The 25,184-nt window shown below is 47.6% G+C and overlaps 7 protein-coding genes across 7 annotated transcripts; 1 reads left to right on the top strand and 6 right to left on the bottom strand.

Annotated features, from left to right (window-relative positions):
* Nucleotides 1–40: 40 nt before the first annotated feature.
* On the top strand, nucleotides 41–3,892 carry AO090038000267 (uncharacterized protein; the record flags this gene model as incomplete). Its single annotated transcript, XM_023238366.1, has 7 exons — nucleotides 41–435; nucleotides 510–529; nucleotides 737–1,237; nucleotides 1,296–1,899; nucleotides 2,158–2,177; nucleotides 2,212–3,732; nucleotides 3,834–3,892. 7 exons carry the CDS (start codon nucleotides 41–43, stop codon nucleotides 3,890–3,892), a joined length of 3,120 nt encoding a protein of 1,039 aa, XP_023093066.1.
* A 1,769-nt stretch (nucleotides 3,893–5,661) lies between these two features.
* On the bottom strand, nucleotides 5,662–6,449 carry AO090038000268 (uncharacterized protein; the record flags this gene model as incomplete). The annotated part of the gene is made up of 3 exons (XM_001825161.3): nucleotides 5,662–5,836; nucleotides 5,891–6,240; nucleotides 6,309–6,449. 3 exons carry the CDS (start codon nucleotides 6,447–6,449, stop codon nucleotides 5,662–5,664), a joined length of 666 nt encoding a protein of 221 aa, XP_001825213.3.
* Nucleotides 6,450–6,770: 321 nt separating this feature from the next.
* AO090038000269 (uncharacterized protein) lies at nucleotides 6,771–7,200 on the bottom strand (the record flags this gene model as incomplete). The annotated part of the gene is made up of 2 exons (XM_023238365.1): nucleotides 6,771–6,944; nucleotides 7,018–7,200. 2 exons carry the CDS (start codon nucleotides 7,198–7,200, stop codon nucleotides 6,771–6,773), a joined length of 357 nt encoding a protein of 118 aa, XP_023093067.1.
* Nucleotides 7,201–9,228: 2,028 nt separating this feature from the next.
* Nucleotides 9,229–10,370, bottom strand: AO090038000270 (uncharacterized protein; the record flags this gene model as incomplete). Its single annotated transcript, XM_001825163.3, has 3 exons — nucleotides 9,229–9,541; nucleotides 9,623–10,157; nucleotides 10,268–10,370. The coding sequence occupies 3 exons, from the start codon at nucleotides 10,368–10,370 to the stop codon at nucleotides 9,229–9,231; spliced, it is 951 nt and encodes a 316-aa protein (XP_001825215.1).
* Nucleotides 10,371–11,546: 1,176 nt separating this feature from the next.
* Nucleotides 11,547–13,589, bottom strand: AO090038000271 (transcription factor domain-containing protein; the record flags this gene model as incomplete). Its single annotated transcript, XM_023238364.1, has 3 exons — nucleotides 11,547–11,762; nucleotides 12,246–13,530; nucleotides 13,579–13,589. The coding sequence occupies 3 exons, from the start codon at nucleotides 13,587–13,589 to the stop codon at nucleotides 11,547–11,549; spliced, it is 1,512 nt and encodes a 503-aa protein (XP_023093068.1).
* A 1,438-nt stretch (nucleotides 13,590–15,027) lies between these two features.
* On the bottom strand, nucleotides 15,028–16,096 carry AO090038000273 (uncharacterized protein; the record flags this gene model as incomplete). The annotated part of the gene is made up of 2 exons (XM_023238363.1): nucleotides 15,028–15,881; nucleotides 15,949–16,096. 2 exons carry the CDS (start codon nucleotides 16,094–16,096, stop codon nucleotides 15,028–15,030), a joined length of 1,002 nt encoding a protein of 333 aa, XP_023093069.1.
* A 6,674-nt stretch (nucleotides 16,097–22,770) lies between these two features.
* On the bottom strand, nucleotides 22,771–24,830 carry AO090038000274 (endopolyphosphatase; the record flags this gene model as incomplete). Its single annotated transcript, XM_001825166.3, has 2 exons — nucleotides 22,771–24,593; nucleotides 24,644–24,830. The coding sequence occupies 2 exons, from the start codon at nucleotides 24,828–24,830 to the stop codon at nucleotides 22,771–22,773; spliced, it is 2,010 nt and encodes a 669-aa protein (XP_001825218.3).
* Nucleotides 24,831–25,184: the final 354 nt, after the last annotated feature.

The following is a 25,184-nucleotide window of genomic DNA, read 5'->3' as shown; positions in this document are numbered from 1 at the left end:
TTTCCCATACTTAAATTCCCGGAACTCACATTCAGATATGATGTGCCAGACTAAGATGAGGGACCGACTCAAGCACATATTTCGTTCACCACTATCGCTGCGCCGGGGCCAAAGGCCACCAAGCGATTCAGCCGATCATTTACAAAAGAGTGGATGCATTACGGCTTTACCGCTAGATACACCAGCGGATTCATCTACTCTCCCGGTAGCGGACTTCTGGCAGAAGGTGCTTCACAGGCTTTCTATGGAAGATCAAGTGTTGATACAAAAACATACTACAACCCGATCAACTCCATGTATCGTTAGCGATACGCCGGTCTTACTGCTGGAAGAAGTCAAGCAGAAACGGGAACTATTTGAAAGTAGAAGGTGGAATGTCAGTTTAAACGGCTACACTTTCCGCTTGAGCGATATTGCAAACAAGGTCATGACATGGTTAGAAAAGTTGAAGGCTATTGGCGATATTGCTGTCAATGCAGATCAAATACATTCACGATTACCATGGGCAGGTATCAGAATGTTGTTTCTGGTAAGACCACCCACTGTGACGAAGTCAAAGATGGCTTTTAATGACCGATATCTACTTAGGAAGCCACAGCCGATCGCGAGACTATGGGCCCCCTCCTAGTAGGGCTTGATAAGGTTCTCTACCTCATTGATCTGTGTACGGTATACGAACTTTTATATCCCTACGATCCAAAGATAGAGCACACATATCATAATTTAGAAGCCACAGTCATAGAAGTCTATGTCCTAATCCTGCAGTTTCTACGGACTGCAATCCTGGCGTATGAGCGAAGCACAAAGACAAGTACTTCGGCGACGTTTTGGACTCTCGATTACATTAACGATTATAACGCACGCTTTGAAGCAATCATTCCTCGCATCGATTACGAGGCTCAAAACTGTGAGCGATGTTATAGCCGCCTCGATCGTGTTATTTCTATCGACCAAGTGAAAAGGTTAAAGCGCGTGCTTGAAGACATGGAGAGAGTCAAGGCCCATCAAAACGAGTTTCGAAATATGAATAGTACTTTCCAAAACATATGGCGGTTTCTTGACGATGGAAAGCGAGAAGACGTCCTTAGGTGGACATCAGACATTCCATTTGAGGATCATCACTCAGTGGCGAGGACTGGCCGTACAGCAAATACTGGTGGGTGGCTCTTTAAGCAGCGGGTCTTCCAAGATTGGCAGATATCTGACGACTCAATGATATTTTGGTTACACGGTATACGTGAGTCTTCTAAAAACGATATTACCAAGCGCGTCAAGCTTATACTTTCTTTTCATAGCTGGCGCTGGAAAAACGAAGCTTGTTTCCCGAGTTATTGATGAGTTCCTGCAGGTCCAGGGTCAGAAGCTGGTATATTTTTATTGCAATCGAAATGAAGGACTTCGTCGGAAGCCGAAAGAGATTCTTCGCAGCTTTGTCAAGCAGCTTTCAATCACGGATGATCAAACCGTAATCCATGAGAGTCTTCTCCAAGTCTACATGGATAAGCGACAAAGAGGTTTCTCGTCAACGGACTTGAGCCTCGAAGAGAGCGAAGCGCTCCTAGCTCAGTTAATTTCCATATATCCGAAGACAATATTAGTGCTAGATGCCCTGGACGAAAGCGAAGAAGGCTCGAGGCAAGGTCTCATCAGTTATTTCAGCCGACTCGTCGAGCAGATACAAAATTTGAAAATCTTCATCACCAGCAGACGAGACGAAGATATAGCATGTCGGCTCAAATCTAAGGCTAACGTTGGCATCAATGCAACAGATAGTCAGGATGACATCGCGAAATTTGTCTCACAAAAGATAGATGAAGACGAGAAAAACAGGGCTACCCCTATCTCTGTTGAACTGAAATATGACATTGTCCGTATAATTCTAGACAAGAGTCAGGGCATGTAAGTGTTCTACCCATCACGCTGTGTTGAGTACGAAATGACCTGAGTCGAGATTTCAATGGGCGGCCTTACAAGTTACGGAACTCTTATCCCTAGATCTAGAAAAAGATATTCGTGAGCGTCTGGGATGCTTACCAGCTGGCCTACCTTGCGCATACAACGAGATCTACCAGCGCATTCTAGAGTCCAAGGCAAGCAAGCTTAAGATCGCGATGAGAGCCCTGCAATGGGTTATATGTTCAGAGAAACCTTTAACAGCAGATGCCCTCGTTTTCCTTGTATGCCAGGATCCCGAAATTGATACTTTGATAGCCCCATACGTGGATATCCGATTCATCCTGGAGTCATGCTCTAATCTCCTTGTCATGGATTCCCGGCAGTTTTGTCATCTGTCTCATCTCTCCGTGAATGAATACTTCGAAAACCTTTGGGGCATAGCCATATGTCATGCCAATGCTGCAAAAATATGTCTGACACTTATGCTAGTCGCCAACAATCAATATTCACAAGAATCGTCCATGTATAATGTTATGATTGACAACTTTCTCGCCTATGCAACGCAGCACTGGTTTCTGCACATAAGAAGATATGAGTACTATATCAGGAATACAGGTGACAAGATTGATCCCCGTCTGTCGCAGCTTGTTGAAAGGTTCCTCGGCCGGGTCGAGGAAAGTGGGCCCGCCTATAGGTCCTGGTGCGAACGTTGCGAGCACTTGCCAGGCTTCCCCATAGAAGATCTAAAGCCTTTCTGTAATCCGGTGCTAGCAGTTTGCCGATTCGGCTTTTACCGCATCCCGCTCACATTGTGGGAATCCAAATGCATAAACACTAATCAAACCAACAAAGCTGGGAACTCGCTTCTAGTGCTAACGGTCTTCAGCGAAAATGAATATGCCGTTCAAAAGCTATTGTCACTTGGAGCAGACATCAATGGACAGCTTGATGGGTTGCTCTGTAGTGGGTCCGCTCTCGGTGCTGCCGCATCAATTGGCAATCGAGACATCATCAAGCTCCTACTAAGCGCAGGAGCTCAGATCAATCAGAAGCACGCCGGAGGCATCTACGGCGGTGCACTGGTGGCATCAGTCGCAAACCCAGAAGGTAGGAAGGCCACTCAGCTGTTGCTAGACTCGGGAGCAGAGATCAATCAAGAGCTTGACTGTGGGATATTCGGCAGCGCTCTTGCTGCTGCCGCTGCTCGTGGAGCCGGAGGATACAACAGTACAATTAGCCAATCACTACTCCGTGCAGGAGCTAACGTCAATCAAGCCCTCACTAGTGGGAACTACGGCAGTGCCCTTGCTGCTGCCGCTTCAACACCCATAGGCCATGAGACAATAAAGCTATTACTTGCCTCAGGAGCGAATGTCAATCAAAGGCTCATATGGGGGAAATATGGTAGTGCTCTAGCAGCAGCATCATTTGGTAGCCCCGCAAACACCTCGCTCCTTCTAGACGCAGGAGCAGACGTCAACCAGTTGCTTACCTCTGGTTTATACGGCAGCGCACTTGCGGCAGCAGCGTATAGTCAAGCAAAACACAGCGTCCAACTCCTACTCAACGCAGGAGCCGATGTCAACCAAAAGCTCACTGCGGGGCTTTATGGAAGTGCTCTTGCAGCAGCGGTGGCCAAGCAGGGCGCCGATGAGGAGATTGTGCAGTTACTGTTGGATGCAGGGGCGGACGTGAACCAGAAACTTTCCTCGGGACTTTACAGTAATGTTCTAGAAGCAGCACGAGCACGAACTCGCCGAGAGCTTTACGAGATACTGTTGGGGGTAGTCATCGGGAAGAATCAGAGAAATTTCGGGTATACCAGCTTAGAGGCCGGTAAGTACAAGGACAGGAAGTCGGCATGATATGAAGCTCTCAGATGTCGAGAATAGTGAGCCGCCGCCGAGAGCTATGGTAATATATGTGACATTCTGCAGTGGCAATGCCCATACGAACTCAGCTCTTTCTGAACCATTGTTTGTCCAATCTCATATGAATGAGGCCATTTTATCGTTTTTTCAGATATATTTTCAGGCAATTCAGTAATTATTTTTCTTTTCTGGCTTCCTTCATCGTTTTACATTTATCTTTCTTCCATTCCCCTATCCCATACTAAATCTTTGAAAACATGGTCGAAAGAATTCTTTACCATAGTATTGCGCGGAAGCCATTTTTATGTAGTCATCCTCCCTAGTAGAATCAACTTTTTTACATACTTTCACAAGTGACCAACTAACACTTAAGTAATCTGAATAGATATAATCTCAACAATATTACTGGATACTAAGCTCTTTACATTGGTCTGTCTGGCTTATATCACGAGTACACGCATTGCCCTGTCTGGAGCTACCTAGCAATCGACACAATGCTTAAATATTAAAGAGAACGGGAGATTATAGGTAGGTCTGCATATTGAGACTTGTGTGTTCAAGAGGGCTTTAGAAATTAGATACACCTTCCCTCAAACTTCCCCTGTCCCAGATATAAATGGCCATTGTATACCCCATGGCAGCTACGCGCGCTAAGAAAGTAGTTCTAGGGCGACAGTCAAGGGTATGTGATCCATTCAGAGAAGACATTCAATGCTAACCCTTGGGCCCATGCCAGATTCAGCTTGTGACCATGTGATTGCTGTGCAGGTCGCCCCGTCCACCATGCGTCTTTCTCCGAGACATTTTGCTTACCCCCTCGCAACTACTATCAGAACTATATTAACGGGAGAGACTTGTACTTCCTGATCCCATTGTTCATGTGTTGTTGCTAGTCGCTTTTGCTTGTTGACACGTGCCTATATCTCCCAGCGACCACCGTAGAAAGCCAGAGAGCAATATGGCAAGCCCTACAAAGCAAACAAGCAGACCTTCTACGAACCCGGACATCAATATGGATAGACCAGAAAGACAGGCCTTAACAGGGACCAGCACTCGACTACAGTTTTTCTTCTCATTCAGGCACCATAGCTAAGATCTATAGATTACGGCACTGCTATGCAAACCCAGATCTCGAGCCAAGCACACAACCATCGTGAGAAAAGTAAGTGAAGTCGTCTCCCACCGAGATGCAGATGTGAATGACCACGAGGGATCTCGCGACACTTCGGGGGTTAATGGGCATTTTGATATCAAAATTGGCAGGGGGCGTAGGAAGCACACCTTGTATTCCTGTGACTGGCATTATACCCCAGCTGAGGAGCATCCAGATGTCTGCCCAATCTGTAGTGGAGCCCCCGAGTGTCCTTCTTGTGGCGGGTCGTCCGATTCTAAGGAAGGGAGAGGGAAAAGGTACTCCGACTAGACGAACACCTTATTTATATGGAAGTGTAATCCGCTAAGATAGAGAAACAGATCCCTTGAAACCCAGAAAATTACAACACTTAATTTCTGTCAATGCTATCGACACGAACACAAACATGATTAAACCCATGCCTTAAGAGAAGGGAAAAGAAGTAATGGAAACTTGGAGAAGAAAATAACCCACTAACACGCCCATAAAAGTCCCAAGAACACCAGTACAGTCGTTGAAGACAAAGCCCTCTTTCCATGCCATCCTTTGTTAATACACCGCTTATTCCATGAAATGCATCACTGTCCTGGTTTCGTGTCCTTTTGTCGCTGCTGCCGTGTTCTAGGGAATAATGTTGAAACCCCGATCATGTAACAGCAAGAAAGCTCCCCGATTCATGCAAGCACGCTCGTCGTCAAGAAGGTGAGATCTATATACGCTGGTGATTCAAGATATGAGGTTGTTTTGTGCTGGTAGTCATAGTCAAACTTCTTGAGCCCATCGACGCTCGCGGAGAGGCATTTCTTCGCCGGCTTTGGCGCGGCTGCCGTCGAGCTCTCGACGCCAGGCGTAGTATTCGCCGAGGCGAGTTTCAGCGTATGAAGCGTAGTCGAAGTCGATTTGCGAGATCTGGGCTTGGATGAGGGCCCATATACCCCTATTTAATATTAGCACTGGGTCATAGATATTAGCATTGAAAGGGAAAACAAACCAGTATAATCCGGGAATGCCGCGGAAGCGATCAACGTCCTCATAGAGTCGATCGATGATCTGCTTCTGAGACGACTCCGGGAGACCTTTGTGCTGGGTATAACTCCTGACATACTCGGTCAAGAACTGGCGCCGAACAGCACATGTAGGCATCATGTTGTAGTCACAGTCGTAGCCACCCCATTCAGCGAAATGGTTGGCGATGTCGAACGCGGCTGGGGATGGAGTGGCATATTCATAGTCGATGAACTGCACAGTCGTTGTGGGCTCACCCGCGGATGTGACAGGAGCATCTGAGGACGGTACAGCTATGACATTGGCGCAGAGAAGGTCGCAGTGGGCAAACACCAACTACCGAGGGGGGTTAATTATTGGCCGTAATCCCTATGGCTCAAGGATGGAATGTGATATCTACGTACCCCGTCTTCACCGATGCCGTTGCCGTCGTCCAGTTCACTGACAGCCCATTCAAGCTCTTTCTGAAGGCCCAGTCTGCGCTTACGCTGCTCATCTGTAGCGGAAGGCAAAGCAAGGATCCATTTCTGGAGAACAGCCCACATGCTGGGTCCCGATTGTTTTGGCTTGATCAGAGGAAAGTCAATGTTATGCTTGGACGGATGGACATCTACTGAGTTCAGAAAAACATTCTCCGCTTCAGACTGGGCAGGGGCGGCGGCTCCTCGGATGGGAAGGACTGCATGCCACTGTCCAAGCCTTCTAGCAACGCCACGCCAAATGGAAGCTGTCACTAGATCTTCATGAGTGGCGGGGCGTCCACGAATGAACCTATAGAGCAGGCCATTCTGGAAGCGAGCCAAAAGTGAAGGGGCTAGGCCATAGCTGGCAAGTAGGGCGTGGGACTTCATTTCTCCTATAGACATCTACTCAGCATTGGCGCAATGGGCAAAAAGGAGAAAGGGCGTATGTCCCGAGTCTGTCTTACTTTCGCGGTCTATAAGAATCTCTGTATGGTTACCGTACGCTCTCATCAGTACAGCTTCGTTGTCTATTTGTTCTTCGGTCAAGCCAGGCTTGCGATTTATGATTTTGAGAAGCTGGAAGCCAGTTAGTCCATGAATTTGATAGTTTGGACTCTATCTGCTGCTGCAGAGCAAGTTCGGAACACACAGTATTAGTTATACCGTCCGTGAAGCGCACGAATTCGATGTTGTTCTCTGGACCTTCCCAGTGAGGGTTCAAGGTCAAAACCAACCTCAGCGCAGACGCTTGAGAATCGGCATGGTTGTATGACTGTGCGATGTAGCGCAGCGCCGTGAGAGGACAACCGTTCGGCTCAGATGTCGAACCCATCATGGACGTTTATTAAGGGGTGAGGGGCGAGATACTGTATGGAGAAACGGTCAACTACAACAGTTCTAGATTCCAGAATGTCAGCAAATCTCACCAGAGGTGTATGATAAGTTGTATGCAGCGACAGTATCACTTAGGTGTAAAAAAAAAAAAAAGTACAAAGCATTGGAGCGTATACTGACCTGAACGGCGCCTGTGGCACTTTTTTTTTTTTTATCCGTTCACTGAGGGCTTCCCCTATTATTAGTGAGCGATAAGGATCGCAAACGATAACGATATACGTAATTTTAAAGAGTATTAAATTGACCGGCAACCAATACTCAGGGAACACAAGCCAGAAGAAAAAAGGGGGAGTAGTATTAAGCCGGCATGAGAGGAGAAGAAAGAGGAGAAGAAGAACATTGGTCTCGTGCTTGCATGGCCATGATTGGAAGCTACGCAGCCTGAGGCCCCTCAGGCAACGAGCGCCGTCGCCCCCTCGTTTCCTTACCAGGCTGTAAATCCGAAATTGCCTCCCCCATGACGAAATGCCAGGGACGAAGCCTACGTATGCACCTATTCTTATACAACTCGATCGCCCTATGTGAATTTTCTGTGGGGTAACACCGACAGTTGTCAGCACTCAAAACTAGCCTATGATCAGCTCTTCCGGAGAATGTGGTTGGCATTCCTTGCCCGTGAAAAGGAGGAAGTTAAAGTAAGGGATGGTTGACAGGTATGGGAACCTCGTTATGGGTGTAAGGTACGGGGAGTACACGCCGGTATTACTCTAAACCCCTTTGGTCACCGCTCACTCAACCACTTTGCATGTGATTCTCAACCATGTGACTGGCAACGCTTGGCACTCGCCTGAGGCATCACCCAGATCTCCAGTCTCACATGACTTTTGCACCCTAAGCCCTAGGAGCTACTGCTCTCGGTAACTAGCTAGTCCCAAAGGTGTCCTAGTGGCTCCACTCATGGCGGACTACAAAAGGCCATCGTTGGCGCCGCCAATTTTTCCTTCTTTTTTCTTTTTTCTTTCCTCATCATCAGTAGCGGTTTACATTGACCATATGTAAATCAATACCGGAGCTTCATACAATGTATGACACGCTGAGGGTTATCCGTGTGGGATTTTGCTCGATGGGTTTCCTTCCGTTCCCGGCTTCGGAGAGTAATTGTGCTTTCCTTTTTTCAACTTCCAAATTATGGCTTAGCTAGGGATTCTTTTCGCAAGATAAGAGCCCCAGGCGCTTGAGCTGTGGAGGAGGCGCGACATTCCAATTTTAGAAAATTATGTCTGTACTGTGAAATCATGGTTGGACATCTTCTATCTTGTAGACGTGCTGCTGAACAGGGCACTTCTTGTTCTCGGGGTTTATATGCTGAACCTTGGATCAGATGTGTACATCTCGGATCAATCTTCAAGTATACCATGTGTATCTGGCTATTGTTGGCAATGACATATTGGTAGCTTGTTCCGATTGAAGCATCATAGGTGCTCTAGTTGGCCTGCTGATCGCTTAAATACGTCATGTCATTGGCTATGTCTGATATACTGGTTCATTACCAATGTGTTACAAGGTAGCATCTGTAACTTCTCATGAGAGAATGTCATGCGAACACATCCTGTGGATGCTTTATGTCTCGAGCATGTTTCGAACAAATTCGCGATGCGTTATCCTGACATTAGCCAAGTTAAGCCATAGTGCTTGTCAAATGAGTGTTGCATTGTGAAACTCCTATAGCTTTCACTCTCACTTTTTAGGGCTCATGCTTTTTCTAAACAAGAAAGCAGTCTCAACCTCCATGCTTAACCCACCCTACCAGCAGCTTTCAGTCCCATCAATGAGTTGCTCCTCTTGCTAAAGAGCGATCAACACAGTAGGCCATATGTCAATATAACCAATCCTGAATTAGTGCCATCACAATATGTCTTGGCGATACGAGTGAATGTATGTCTCTGAAGCTTAGCAGATACCATGATCCAACCATGTTAGTGCAAGATATGTGTTTCCCGTGTCTCATTTATGCTATATAGTAACCTCAGACCCGTCCAGCCTGTCCGATTTGAATCCTCTCTCCACTCCATTTATCATCGCTCCGCAAGACTGGCCAGCTCGTTCCATCAGCCTTGGACAGCGTCAATTCCATTTTAGTGCCCAACACCTTGAATTGGGATTTTTCGGGATTAATCGGCGCAAACAGCTGATAAGTATCTTTGTACCGCTTGTTATCGGTAGTGGGGAGGTCCAGATCGATCGACTTCTCGGAGAACTCGACCTTAGCCTGGTTCTTATCGATCTTCTTAAGGTACAGCGAGACATTGACCGAGTGTGGTGTTTGGTAAAAGTCATTCCTATATAAGGCATAGAAGGTTAAGACAAAGTTCCCCAAAGAGGTATTGCCATTCGTAAGACGAAATGAGGGTTTCACTCACCTAACACTTTCCACCTTCTCTTCACCAGCCGGCTTGCCCTTTCCGACAAAAAGATGCCCCCTTTTCTCCTTGCAGCCTTCGATCTTCAGGAAATCGTCAAAATCCAGAACCCTCTTCTTACAGCATGACCATCCCTTGCTGCCCTCATGGAAAATCGGCTGTCCGGGATGATGGACACATTTCTCCTCCTCCCGCGACACGGACGAGTTGTAGTTGGCGCCGCATCCCTTCCGACGGCATGTGGCGTTAGCCGGGATCTCAAGAGATGGGTCGTCGGACTCTGATTCTTCGGGGGCGGGCGTAGCTGCGTTCGACGGAGGGGCAATAGCGGGCGAGTATGTCGGCCGTGGTACCCCGCTATCTGCGACAGGTGCAGTTACCGGCTGGGGTGCAACTATTTCAGGTGCAGCTGGGTCTGTCTTCTTTGGGGGTTCGACTGGGGTATCGTCTACAGTCGAATGCTTGCCGGTAGTACAGGGTGGGATTTCGAGGAATTCATCGAAGGTGAGAACGCGGGGCTTGCAGCATTTCCAGCCTGTAGATCACGCGAGGGTCAACGTTGGTGGATCGCACCGCAGGGAAGGACGGAAGTGTCATGCAACGAATCCCAGGGGCCACCGTAGACACCAAGGTCCTTAAACTTACCCTTTTGACCTTCATGGAAGACAGGTGGTCCAGGATGATAGACGCATGGCTCTTCGGGATCGGTGAAGACCTTCCCGCAACCCTTGTGGACGCACTTGGACATTTTTTCGATGGGTGGGCGCAATGCACTTCTCGACGTGAATTATACGGGCAACAGTAAAATCGCTTCAGTCCATGAGACAAGAACTTCGCTGGTGGGGGGCAAATCGCATCGAAAGCCGCAGAAATACTGCCACCGCAGCTGCCGCCCAAAGTGGCTCGAAGCGGCTTAGTCTGGAGAAGCTCGAAGGTTCCATTTTTCTCGGCGCGGAGAGCACGATAACTAACTCTATTGTTTGGTCGACATCACCACCCGATCCTATCGCCCGTTCGCGGCCTTCAACCACCACAACTTTGTCCGCCCTTCTGGCTTAATTTGGCTATCTTTCATCTCTCACCATGTTTCCTACCGCCGCCCGTCTCTCCCAGGCGGTTCGTGTTACGCTCTTCACTCGTGTCGGCTGCGGACTGTGCGACACGGCAAAACACGCCGTAACTCAATTACACAAGCGGCGGCCCTTCGAATACTCCGAATTAGATATTATGGTCCCCACCAACAAGCCCTGGAAGGATGTGTATGAGTTCGACGTCCCTGTCTTACACGTTCAATCGGTCAAGGGTCAATTGGAAAACGGAGAAGCCGACCTCTCGGATCCAAAGAAGCTGTTCCATCGGTTCACCGAGCAGGAAGTCGAAACGTTGGTCGACGAGGCCGAGAAGGCAAAATCATGAAGTCTAGACCGCATATAGCTAATTGAGTCATATCTCAATCCAACCTCCTATATCCTCCCTGCCAAGTATTCCCCAGCATTACGGGCGAGATGTGAGGAGTCATTCGACCTTGTGTCGTCTCGACATGCCGGAATACATTTCCGAGTGATCCCTTGTTTCAGCCTCGAAGATCATGAGCAAAGGATCCTCAGCCTCTTCAATGTCTCCAAACTTTGTGATAATCCCAGCCAATCCCGTTATTAACGCACTTCGTCCTTCTCCAACGACTAGGACGGTGTCGCATGCCAATGTCGGCGTACGATGAGCTCCTCCGTTCAGCGGCAGGAGGGTAGATATGTACGTTGTGGCCGGTTAGCCATTGGTAGGGGTTATTGGAATGATTAGATAAAATTAGGTATCTGTTAGTAGCTAAGGTGTTGATCGAAGACAAGATTATATAAGAACCTCTGATACTCATAGAAATAACGATAATGTTTTGTTTAGTATACAATGCAAGGGTATCAGAGCTTCATTCCAGTGGACCAGCTAAATCTATAGGCAAACTCTCAATCCATCCATAATAACCGCGAGTGTCCTCTACGGACTGCCTCCGGTTCCAGCTAAGGGCAGGACTACCGTTCTCCGTCCTTTCCAGGAGCCGATTTCGAATATTTTCATCCAAGACCGCAACTGGGCCGGTTGATGGGTGAGCAATGTCAGGCCTTCTAATGACGTCCGAGAGATCCTTTAAAGTGTTGCAGCACAACTGTGCTATACGCGCCACCTTGCCATTTGGTCTAATACTGTGGTAATGGTTCAACATGTCGATAGCTCGCGTCAAAGACGTTTCTACCTCCCCTTCATTAATTGTACCGGAATTGTTGTCATTGAAGCTGGTAAAGTTACTTAAACGAGCTGCAAGAAAGACTGTTCCGCAGACCCAAGTATAATCGATGTTCTCCCAACAGGGAGAGATGAGATCACGGCGGCTGTCGTCTGGCCTGCCATCGAGCGGCCCGTCTTCGTGCGTGTGTATAAGACTGATCAGTTCCAAGGCGACCGCCACGCTCTTGATTGAGGCATCGCGTACCAGGCTGAAAACGACAGGTGAGGTGGATGAGCTAGGCTCTTCTTTGGTAGCGTGCGGGCGACCTTCAGGTCGACAAGTGCATTTGGTGGACAGTGCCAGCCCCAAGGCCAGCAGAGGCCGATATAGTCGAAGACGAACATATAAGTAGCGTGCTCGGAGAATATTCCGCTGTCGACACACAACCGGATCGTCCCATATACCGCCCACGGCATCATTTTGCAGATACGTTGGAAGAGATGCCTGCCAATCGTATAAAAGAGTGTCCACTTTCAAGAGTATCTTGAAATCGAAAGACAGTAGTTTCTTTAGGGCGCAACTATTCGGCTGCATTCTCAGCTCATCCTCCCATGCTAAGATATCCTCGACGTGGCTATACAGCCTGGCACAAGCTGTCAAGAACTCTATTAAGGATGGACGATCCGCTGTAACGACGGAGGTTTTCCCGGATATAAAATCGGTGTAGTCTGTGTCCCAATGCGTCGGCAATGGTACTTTCAGTGGATTGGAGGTTTGCGGTGGGAGCCCTAGTTTTAGTGCAATCATCCGTTCCAGAATCATGGCACTATGCCAGAGTCGCCGAGCGAGTTCGCGATCCCTCCTTCCTCGAGTATCCTGCCCCCCTATCTTGAAGTGCAGGCCCAGGACCTGCGCCATGCGGATGGCAAACCCAATGAACATCCATGCCAACCTTGAGTTGCCAGTCGCATATAGATACTGGCTTTGTAAAATATGTGATTGAATACGCTCACATAGAGACCCGCTGTTCTCCATATCCCTGGACATCCTCTGACCGCGACTGAAGAGACTCGACACATCTTCATCATTAACATCGGGTGTACTCAATCCAGATAAACTGAAAATGGTATTCAAGATGCCATGGAAACTACTGGGGGCTGCGGCTATATCCTGTTCGGTTCTGGTAGTCTCGTAGGCCGACTGAAACTGTAAAAGGTCCAGGATCGGCAAGTTTGCATATTCTCTCGTTAAGTAAGAGAGAACAAGATGATCAGCCGTTTCCTGAGACAACTGCACCGGTGGGTCCTCGCCATTCGATCCGGAGATGGAAGGCTGTATAACCCCGTTCGTGAACATGGGAATTTGAGCTAAAAGAGGGGCGTCGCCTGTTAAATCTTCGTCCTTGGCTCTACCTGTTCGCTCCTCGACAGCTCTTTGCAATCTCACCACTTGCAAGGCTTGCGCTCCACCATCATCGAGGTGAAGGCCTTCCTCCTGGGGCAAAACAGCGGTGTGGTAGCTTTGATCCGAATCTATGGAGGAGACTTCAACCACGTCGCCTTGTGTAATATCAGGCGACTGACGCACTCCACGACTTCGTAGGCGTCCTTCATTGTTTGGGGTAGAGATAATAAGAACCTCTAGCTCAGGGAGCGCCTGGCTAGTCATACGTTGTCTTGAGTGGCTACTTTGATCGATATTAGCAGGATTCAATCAGATTAGATTTGAGTCATACGGAGGAGGCATATCCTGGGATCTATAGGAACATTCATGTGACTGGCCCCTTGTCTGACAACCTCCGCATACTATGCACAGTACTTGTTAGTGATTTTATGGTGCAGCGCAGGGGCGCAAGGGAGGATACGGAATTTATGCAGTGAGAGTTGACGAAAGCATACTTGGTTTCTGTCTGTCGCATCTTCTCTTCCTGCGGCGACATACACAACAAGGAGTACCAGGGAGTCTTCTCACGTTGCGCATCCCGCAGGCGCTTGGAGACTGTATATTGCTTGAAACCCTGTCAATTCAGCGTTCAGTATCAATACATTTCTTATAGACACTCATGCACTAACGGATTGCTTGTTTGGATACTCGGTTATACAGTAGATTACTTAGATATGTGAACAATGCGATGTGAGGTTTTCCAACTCTATATTGGAAGCTTAGCTCCTAGCCAAATAGACTAAGGCGCGTCTAGTCAGCTCGGGCCGATATTATTTTCTTCACACTGTTGTTATATAAACTCAAGACAAATAGACATCTGCGCGTATAATCGTCAATGAATACGGACGATGCTGATAATGGGGAGAGATGGTGAACCAACGGAGAGGTGAAAAGGTAATGGCACCGTCAAGGGAAAGGCGATTCTTATATATGGCCCGTGCGCTGGACGTATCGAATTCCATGTAAACAATGTAGATAACTCAAAACAAACTATGACCTATCCTACCAAGTTATAATTTCTTTCTATATATTTTTTCCCACTCCCATAACATGACGGCGTGCCAGGATCCTAGCGATTGGCCCATTACCGCTTATGAAAACTAAAAGCATTGCCCCCAATAGAGACCCCGCTACCGGCCGAGCACATAGAAATGGTCATCAATGATTAAATATTATTAGGTACTATACAAGACCAATCCATTAGGTCAGTTCCGAGTTACCAGATGGCAACCGTAGGTGTGAAGTACAGCCTGCGGATGACTATCAGAGAGCTATCCAGGTCATATCTATCAACCAACCGATCAAATCTCGTAAGACATCAAACATGGCACCCTAGGCTGAGGGATATACACAAAACAGTTGAAGCTGTCCATACATAGAATGAGCCAATATTGCTGCAGAGAATCAAAACCAGCCCCGTGCACGGTGACGGGGGAAAGGGGTAGTTCACAAGAATGAGCAAACAGTTTACCAGCAGCCAGTTGCACACCGACTGAAAAGGATTAAAACGTAGATAAACAAACGCCAGGTCCGTGTTCCGCAAATAGTGGATGCCAGATTGTGCGACATCGATATCAAAATGAAAAAACCATGTCACTACTGCCTGTTCATATGCCAATCATAGCAGTAGTTGGGGGCATCGGTTGCTGTTATTGTACGGCTGCATTAAACCGCATCAATAGCAGAGATGCGTATGAATTGGTTTATGCCTGTTGAAAATGTTGTGGCGCGCAATGATTACTCAGAACCACATGACGCCGACAACTAGGCCTATGACAATAGCCATGCAACTACCGCGTGCAGGCTGTGAATTTGGTCCCTGACCAATGCCCTTGGATCGCTCTTCAGCTGCCACAGGTAAATCAGGGATGTCGGTTGCTTTAGCAGGCGATTGCGAAGATGAAGGTGACAAGGTCGAAAGTGCGGCATTGCTGCCGTTCGATGGAAGCCCTTTGGGTGCAACCTGTTCTTCAATGTCTTGATCAGTCTGTTCTGAAGTTTGTAATGTCTCTTCCGTGGTCTTTTCAGAACGGGACGGAAGTCGTTCTCTTAGGAAAGTCCAGTTCCCAAGATAGACCCTCGTGGCATGGCAGGCCTGCTGCCATAACTCACATAAATGGGAACGAGGGTACTGGAGGCTTTGCGAAGGAGCTTCTTGCGTCGTTGCCGTGATATTGCTGCCGTACGACTTGGGAAGGAGTGCTTCAGCGGTAGGAGGGGCACTGATAACAGCTAAATTGGATACATTCGAGGTGAGAGAGCTAGGTGCTGAGGCCACAGAAGAGGCGCTCCCCGTGGCAAGAGGTTTAGATATCTGGCTATCTCCCGTCTGTTTTATGAAGAGCGATTTGAAGGCGCGTACACCTCGCGCGAATGTTGATGGTTCTTCAGTAAGGTATGCTATCGAATCGGGGTCGAAGGCAGTGGCAGCCTCGAACGAGCTGCGTGGGGTGTCTGGCACGGAGCGCCGCGGGCGATGAACACGGTCCAGGTCTGGCAGGCAGTAACCATTTATTGTCCACGACTTACACTGACTGCCAGGCGTCCGTATCCTCGACCGAACGTCGAGTGGACCATCTCTAACACGGGAAGGTTCTATATTCCACGCAATGTGAGATCAATGTTGTAACCGAGCAACCACATCGGGATAATAGACACTTACGTCGAACATCGTTATGATGGTAACCAATATACCCGAAGCGCAGATTATAAAAGTCCCATTCCTTTGCCAAGGACAACAAGCTGAGCAATGAGAAAACAAGAAGAGCAAGAAAGGGGATGGCACCAGGTTTGTGGAAGCCTGACCGCATTATACACGTTCATAGACCTTTCGTCCACGCTGGCGATCCTCGAGTAGGCGAAATTCCAAAGTCAACAGAGTTCCTGCTTGCTTGAAGAGCTTTCGGGATCAGGCAACTTCATTGCCATACGGTTTGACGAATAAGCTGAGTATTAAATCAAGAACCGAACGTTGTATGCGGAATAGCCTCCAGTTTATATTGAATTCCCCATGTGCACTTATATTTCTTTTCGATGGCTGCCTCTTCTCTCTTTCTTATTTTTCTTTTTTCTTTTTTTTTTTTCGCCTCGTGTCGGGGGGGTTCGGTCGGTCGGTCGGTACCTCGCGAAATTGACTTGGGAAATGAAGCCCCGGCAACGAGAAAGGCACAACACGCAATGGTGGGGTTGACGCCAGATGAGAAGAGGATATGGCTTTAAACCGGCTCGGGGTGTTTATTCTATGTCGGGGAGAAGTTTTGCAGGATTCGATCGCTACTGAATGACGTAAAGGACGTGGTCGACGCAACGTAACGTCCGGTCGCAAGCGGATGTTGCCAAGTCGATAGAGGCCAAGGATGAGTGCCCGTGGGGAACAAGCTGGGAGAGAAAGAAGGTCACTTCAGGGTCAGTGAGGAGGGAAACAACAATGAGGTCGAATCAGAGCAGCATCCAACCCCCTAAGCATGCAAGTATGACCGGTGATTATTTTTGGCAGAGGCGTTTTGGCAGTTCGATTGGCACGAAGTCATTAGCCTTTTCACTAGTCCTGTGGCCGATCTGCACGTTGTCTTTCCTTTATTGAGGCTTTTTTTTTTTCCTATTTTTCTTTCTTATTCCCGTCGTACCGCCTCTGGGTATTTTACCGTAGCATCGGTTAGCGTCATCTGCCTGAGGCGACCCAAGTGCTGCCTTGTGTTGCAACACCAGGGTCAGGTACAATACTTCTTCCTTGGTTCATGATAAAGTGTACTCATCATCCACTTCCTTTACAGGTACTCCCAGGTAACAATCTGACACTAGTATACTCCCATCAAAGACGAAGGCAGGATCAAGACTAGTTCGCCCAGTGCTACATCGGCTTTTAGTTTCTTTGTTTGAACCAATGTCTTCTTTTACTCCGGGCAATCAACTTTCCACAATGCTATCTTGGCCCTTGTATCACGTCTTGGTACACTCATTGTACCACAGTAATACGAACGGCAACACGGGTCCCTCAGACTGAGCCGGAGACAGACTCATAAATAAGTATTCACCCAGCGAAGAAAAGAAAAGTGTTGGTTTGATTGTCAACATTCGCCCTTCTTCATCCTCTACATATATGTGGACTTTGGGAGTTCTCCACTTAGGGTTTTGGTCTTCACTGTCACTTCAATGTTAGGCTTTGGAGCATGAAACAACACTACTGTAAACGGGTATTGACACCAGTGTCCAAATTGGACCCAATCAGCTGTTCCTTCTTCTCCACTAAGAAGCTGAACAGCGGGTCCTCCTCCAAAGTATCAAGAACATTCGGCTCCAATGTGATCAAGACGTCCCATGAAGGCTGTACCTTGCTCTCATAAAGGTTGCCAGGATCTTTGATACGAGCTGGCATGATAGCACAATTCCATCGACGAGTTCCAACTGGAACCATAGGTAATCAGTAGCACCCAGTTGACCCCCAAAGTTGAGACTGTACATTCTCAGCGGTCTCATATCAGTCACACAGGATTCTGCAAGCCTAGTGGTAGGCTGGGTATCGTTCTGCTTTCTGAAATGGGAGCCTGACTAAGGTTTAAGGCAAATTTCGTGAGATGCAGCAGGCCAAATCCCTTGTAACTCAAAATTCCCACCCTCGGGGTAATCATCCTTCTGTATCGGACTAATCTAAAGATTGGCCATAAAACTACCGAAACACTTTTCAGCACCGACTTTCCGGAGCCTCGGACGCAGATTCATAGCTGGCACAAATCGCCCTGGCTTCTTCAGGTTGGATATTAGTCCGCTTTGCGTCGCAGCAGCCCGTCTCCTTTTGATGCAGAGGGTAAATGCTGTACGCACCATATCTGACTACCAGATAGATCTAGCGATACTTTCTCAAGGCAGGGCGGAGCATGGGTAGATATCTCCAGCGAGGAATAAAATCTGTTGGATTAGCTTGGCTACCTCATCTTCTAATGGCTAGATTTCCGCTTTTGAATTTGTAGAGTGAGATAGGAGAAGAAAGGCTGGGTTGCCCCGTGGTGGTGCAGAGTCGAAAGCTGTCAAAGGGGGTAGTTGAAGGAATCCATGCCTGCGAACTGAATGGTGTCTGGTTTGGGCGCTTAGAAAGGAGTACACATACTAGAAACAGTCCACTACTTAAAGGGTCATTAGGAACGCGAATGGAAACTTTATTCGTTATAGCTGACTGCAGAATCCTGGATTTGACTTGTCGTTCTCAAGTAGTCAAATTGAAAACTCAGGGGCAAGACATGTTGGCGTACGTATCAACACGTTGAAGCTTGCGTAATATACCGTACAGCAGTGCATTACAATAAAGATATAAGCACTTTTTGATATAACCGGCTCATCAATCGCGATATGATACAGGAGTGTTAGGAACATTGCTCCTTCTCAGCTGTCATAATAGATTAGAGTGCCGTTTATTCCAGAATCTCTCTCCATGGGGAAGCAGATAATGCTCATCACACTCGGTATTAACACGTTAGGATATCATGAAGAGGGACTTGAATGATTCTAGTGAGAGTGTTTTGTCTTTATAGTACGGTCTACCGAAATCGAAAGGCAAGCAAGGAACAATGTACGTCCCAGTACATCGCGTCCTTTGGCTAACATTGTGGGGTTGGATATTACAAAACGACTATCTAAAATTGCCGCATTAGAGGTATACGCGCCTAGAAACCAATAAAAGAAAAAGAAGGCACAAGAGTACATATAGTCGCTCCAAGCAAAGTAAAAAGACGAAAGACAAAGCCAGTGCCACAGTTGCGGATGCTCTTTGAATTTTATCGAACACCCACACTGCAGCACATTTGGCCATCATGTACAATCGTGTCGATATAGTCACAATTAATCATCAGCACTCGAGCTTGTAGTGATATTTAGATTGGGTTCATCATGGTGGGGTCAGGAACGGCCGGAGGCAAGTCGTTGCTAGTCTTTGGCGATGCTGTTACCGGGGGCACTGGTGTGACTGTTGCCGGTGTATCGCCAATTTCGCTCCTCGAACTCCCGCCCCGAAGTGTCGCAGAGGCCGTGCTGCTGCATTCAGTGCTGCTAGTCTTGCCCCCACGCTTAACCATCTTCCCCAAGATTCCAACAATCTCAGCGGCATCCGCGAAGCTTTCATCATCCATAGCCTCTTGGGCTTTATAAACATCTGCTATAGCTTGTTTGGCCACCCGTCGACAAGCATTGGAATCATGGAGGCAATCATAAAGATACGCTGCATATTCGAGCTTAATAGACAGACGTATGGGGTGAGAGCCTGGAAGAAATCGTTCAGCCAAGAGAGCTGCGTGATTGAAGCATGCCGTCGCCGTAGGTGTGTAATCGAGAGCAGGCAGAAGAAAGGACGACGCCTTGGGCGGTTGAACGGGTGTAAGTCCAGGGGGGCCTTGGATAGCAGTGTACCGAGAGGCGTTCCCCGAGCTGTAAGCTGGCTGTTCAGGGACTGATATTGATTCTGCATTCGATCTAAATGAGAACCTCGACCCCGGTTCTTTAGTTGGTAATTCGGCTTTGGATGCGTCGTTTAGTTTGGTACCATTGCTCGGAAAACTGGTGATGCCCGGACAGTGAACTGCGGGCTGATTGTGAAAAAGCACAAATATGTGATAAAAGGATGCTCGGAGTTTATAGGCTAGGATCTTCAGCTCCACATATCCCTCAACCATTGGGAGAACGAATTCTTCCAAGATCAGTAACCCTTCACGGGAGAGCCATAAGATATGATGATATAACTGGAGCGACTTGGTTTCTCGGCTAGGGTCCAGTCGCCGTAGTCGTCGTGCACGAAGTAGCTTCTTCGAAAGCATAACCGAAAGGCCTAGAACTCTATAGAGCATTGCGGACAGGAAGGGGTTTTCGAGGCTGGTTAAGGCCGCAAAATTGCCCAAGGCCTTCTGGTCTACCTCGGAGGAAGCCATCCACAGTGCCAAAAAATTAGGGTCTATGACATAGAAGCCATCGCAGACATTAGCCATGTTCATTGCATACTGTGCCATGTTGGTGAAACGATTTTCTCCAGAATAGTCCAAGTGCTTCAGATGATGACCCAGACCAATCCGCACTTAACTGAGCTGTCAGATGCACGAGAAAGAAGAAGCCTTCGTCGTTTCGACGATATTTCGAGTGCGACAGTGGAAGGCAGAGAAATGGACCAGAAAGAGTGCCAAAGAGCTTGTCATCTTACCTTGGAGGTGCGCACAAGCGAACGGTAGAATAAAACCAGTTTGTTCAAAAGCGGTACAGTTCGCTGCCCATGCCAGGCGCTTAAGCCGGATGCACTTCTTTTTTTAGGTTTGTCGATATGCAATGTCGGCACTTAAGCGAGAATTTCTTTTGCGTACTGTCACTTCGAAGCTTGCTTCGACTGTGTGCTGTGATCTCCCTTTGCGTCTGTCCTTCGAACTCGCTTTTGAATTATGCCGGAAAATCAATGAATTAAGCACGAACGACAAAGCGAAGCGCTAGAATCACAAAGCCACCGATTGAACCGTAAAATGTATATGTTACAACAGATCAGGTACTGAAGGCCTCGAAACTTTTCGCAATATGCAAGAATTTGTGGCGTAGACTGTACAATGCCACAAAGGGAGCTAGAAAGACAGGACAGTGTTTCCAATCAAAAGACGTTAAACGCCGCGATGGCTTTTCGATAGCCGGGGCTGCATGCAAGAACTGGAAATATCAAAACAGTCGGTCGATATAAGGAGATGATTAGCGACGCAAGGCACACGGAAGGGGGCAACTGTCAATGGCAAAATATTGAAGAACAAGGAGCTCGTGGTTGTGAGGCAGGAAGCAGTTTTGATGCATCGTGTGCAACTGGCGCGGTAAGGCGGTAGTCTGTGCTTCTCAGCCAGCGGTTGCTGGCAATGAAGATGGGGGGACACAGTCAGAAAACAAAAAGAGATACGAACAAGCCCTAGTATTAGTCGTTGTATGGAGGGGAAGCGGCTTAGATGTAGCGATTGTTCGACAAGGTGGATTTGGCCCAAAAAGCGGTATCAGCCACAGTTGACAAAAGAAGTGGACAGCCCGGCCACTGCTGCCCGTGTATTGGGGGAAGGAACTGAAATAGTAAGGTCGTAGTGAGAACCGGATGATGCAAGGGAAATTAGTACCTGTGCGATCGGAATTTCCCCTGATGCAGTATGGAAGTGGATGGAGCCGCGGCAATACTGTGTGGGTGAGTTCTGTCTTAATCTACTCCGTATATGATGTCCTGTTGTTTCTCTCAATATTGCAATGCCGTCATATGCATTGAACCTCACTGTTGCCTCATTCGATCTTGCTATCCTCCATTGTGGGAACTTTCCTTTTTCTTTTTCTTTTTCTTTCTTTCTTTCTTTCTTTTTTTTTTTTTTTTTTTTTTTTTTAATTTCTCTCCCTTCGTGTTAATTCCCAAAACACGGGAACAGTCGGGCAGCCATACAAAATCATCCACAATCAAAAAGAATCGTCATAAGTAATTACGGGGGAAAAAAGAAAAGTGGCGAAATTTTGACTGCTGCCGTCCCCCAAAGTCCAAGCATGACGCGGGAGGACAACGCATCGTTTAGTTCGATACGTGTCAGAATCTGAGTGCTGATTTTCGCTGCCTTGCAGCTTTCGATCCAGTCGATTGATGAGATAGGATTAGTACGGTGGATCGCATATCGTCCGGCAGAAATAAGTAGCACTTAGGCCACAGATAGTGCTGCAGACTGCAGATAATATCATTATAGGACGGTCAGTTCAGAACAGGCATGATCTCTGTGCCTGGGCCACTCCTTCGCGGAGTCCGTCTCATGAACTAAACCACAAGCGTTGGAGCTCAGCGTCCGCGCGCTTGTTAGCATTGGAATAGCGGCAGAAATTAACTCGGACGGGGCGCAACCATGACAGTTGGCAAGTATCTGCCAGCGTGGCACCGACATACTCGATGGGTTGGCGGGGGCTGTGAGACATCAGCTTGCAACAAGGTGGCACCGTCTTCTTTTAACAAAAATCAGTTTATTGGTCCCCTCACTCTATGAACTGCAGTTGAGTCCTGTAAGTGTAGTCAGTCAGTTTCCATGTGAGGATGGAAACAAAGAGGCAATTTAAGATCCAACACATGGCAGAGTCCCACCGCCTAGTTGACCGCTAACTTATCTTATCGGCCTCCTTGTTTATGTACTTTAGTGTATACGGAGTACATTTTACTGTATACAGCATGTTAATTAAAGACAATCGAGGTTATGCTGTGCATTACTAAATTCAGCGTGTGTTAGTGCCTTTTATGTCTAACAGAGATTAATTGTCAGAGTGCAATTCCTTTTTGACATGCATCCGCACATCTGAAGCTATTATTCAGCAACACCAGCATTATGAGCTAAGAGACTACTAGTACTATATACATATAGCAACGCTGGCTCTTTGGAAATTATAAAACAGATGTCAAGAAATAAAGCCAGTCCCTTTTCAGTCTACTATATATTCTTGAGCCCCACTCCATCGCAAAAAAAAAACTGAATCATTCTGACAGGTCATCAAGGTCATCACTATCCAGATATCCTACAAACGCGCGTTCGAAGAACGTTCGCCATACTTTGTTCTGGTGTTTCTTCTTTTTCTTTTTCTTTTGGCGTTCAAAGTCATCGTCATCATAATCATCGACATTCGTACTGTCTGCCAGAAAATCATTCTTTTTGGAGGATTCCTTCGCAATTCGAGTCGCCAGCTCGAAGAAACTGCGCACTGTGAGATCCTTCATCTTGTAAATCGGATCATTTCTAGTATCGTATTCGACCTCAAAGACGAAAGCATTATCATTATGGCTCGTTTCACGAACCTCGTTAACTTCGGTGTCTGTAGGATTGATGGAGTCACCCGCAACTTCCCAGCTGTTGGTCATGTGCTCGTTAATCTTGCTTAGGTTGGCGAAATATTGAGTGTAACCCAACCATGTAAACGGTTGGTTCGAGTACGCCGGTCCTGGTGGAGCAGATGACGACGGGGGTTTGGGGACCTTGAAGTGGGGCTGCTTCTTCTTCTTCTTCCCCTTCTTCTTTTTCTCGATGAATGCATCATCATCATCATCATCATCATCTATCACATCGGAGGATGGCGAGGCCACTGCAGTATCTTGATCCCGAGACTCGGCCCAAGTCGTGGCATCTACTAAACCAGAGATGTTATATTCAACGACCCGAAGCGATGGAAAGTAATTGGGAACTACACTGGCAGATACCAATGATACGCTGTATCGCTCAGCCCAGGGACCACCGATCTTCTTTAAAAACTTGCGTTTCTTTTTGTTTGCCACCAGAACCTCAGGATCAGCATCTTCGGTATGCTCGGTAGAACTATCCTCAAATAATTCATGTAAGGCTGACATTCCCGGGGGTGGTGACGGCATTTTAGACCAATCTTCCCTAAGATCGACAAGGTAACTTTGGCGGGACTGAATAGAGACCAAGGGAGACGTATCGGCAGATATGGCTAAAGAAGCCGAGTCCTTGCTGGCATCAAGGATATCCACTTTATGGCTGTCCTGGAGCATAAAATGGTCGATGTTCATATGCCCATAGGCAGTACCAACAATAATGTCTCGATACTGCTGGACCCAAAGAGTGTACTTCTGCCAACACGTCTCATCCCAGCTTCGTTTGGATCCAGACCTCGCCGGGGGAACATGGCCTATCAGGATTGCTTTCATGTGCCGTGACCGCAGCAACTCTAGTTGCACACGCAGCCACTCCATATGTTCAAACCCTGGCTGTGATTTGGCGCTACAGCCGTCGACCGCGGAGTTGGAGTCAAAGAAATACATCGTGTTCAGGCTAATGACTGCCAACCTGTTGGGAACCACCTCCGACGTAAACCAGCCGCCCTCCACGAAGGTGTGGCGCTGGTGCTCCGGGATGAACTTTGCCCATATATCGACAAACTTCTTAGTCCATCGGTTTGGACCATCGTTAAATATGTTGTGTGGCATGAAGTCGTTGTTTCCCAGCGTAGGAACGATTGGAATAGAAGGGGTGCGACTGGAACCCTCTTTGAAAGTGTCAATGAATTTGCTAGCAATGATCTCGTTCATGGCAGACACCTCCTCTTCTGTTCGAGGAATTCTCTCATCATTATCATGACGAGCAGAGTCGCCAGTCCAGATGACAAAGTCGATATCACCTTTGAGGTTCTTCTCTATCCAGCGGAATGTTTCGTTTATGAGGGTAAAAGGCGAGTCGCATTCGCTCCCTTCCGCCCCAAAGTACCCCGCAGGGCCTTTTCCCCAATGGCATGCGTCATCCTCGTCAACGGATCTCCCGGTCTTGTAGTGCGAGTCTGGATGTAGGTCTACAAAGGTTAGCCTACTTCTCCGTTTGCTGGAATAAACGACTCCATACCTGTTATATGCAGAAAGCGGCCGGTGAGTCCTCGGCTAGAAGAGGAGTCCGGTGGCTTGTCAATGCTGTAAAGGTCGCCATTTGAGTGCCAAAGCTGGTTGCCTAATGGCTGTTGGTCTGATATGGGTATGGCGAGGACACTGCCGATCAGGGTAGAGACAATCGGGAAAAGCAGAATGGGAAGCATTGGTATTTCTTTCCAGACCATAAGAAGCCCCAACCGGGCGGCAAAAGAATGGTTTAGCCTCTACCAACAATCCCAAACATGAAAACAGGAAGTAAATACGCGACCTGAGAAGTTGAGGAAGCGAGAGTAAAAAAAATAAGAAATAATGACGGAGTTAACGTCACAACCGTTAGTTGATGAACGGGATTCGGAGACCGATTAGGTTTAGCCTGCCGAGTACCGTGCTGGACCACTTTTCGAGTCGGATTTCTTGGAATGTCTTTTCAGTATTCAAACTTTTCACACCCTTAACTAAAGATAGATTGGACAAATTCACAGGCCTTTATGCGCGCTCCGAAGGAGGGGTCATACTCC

Source organism: Aspergillus oryzae, chromosome 6 (genome assembly GCF_000184455.2).
Source record: "Aspergillus oryzae RIB40 DNA, chromosome 6".
NCBI classification, from domain to species: Eukaryota; Fungi; Ascomycota; class Eurotiomycetes; order Eurotiales; family Aspergillaceae; genus Aspergillus; species Aspergillus oryzae.
This window is presented reverse-complemented; position numbering and strand designations above follow the sequence as displayed.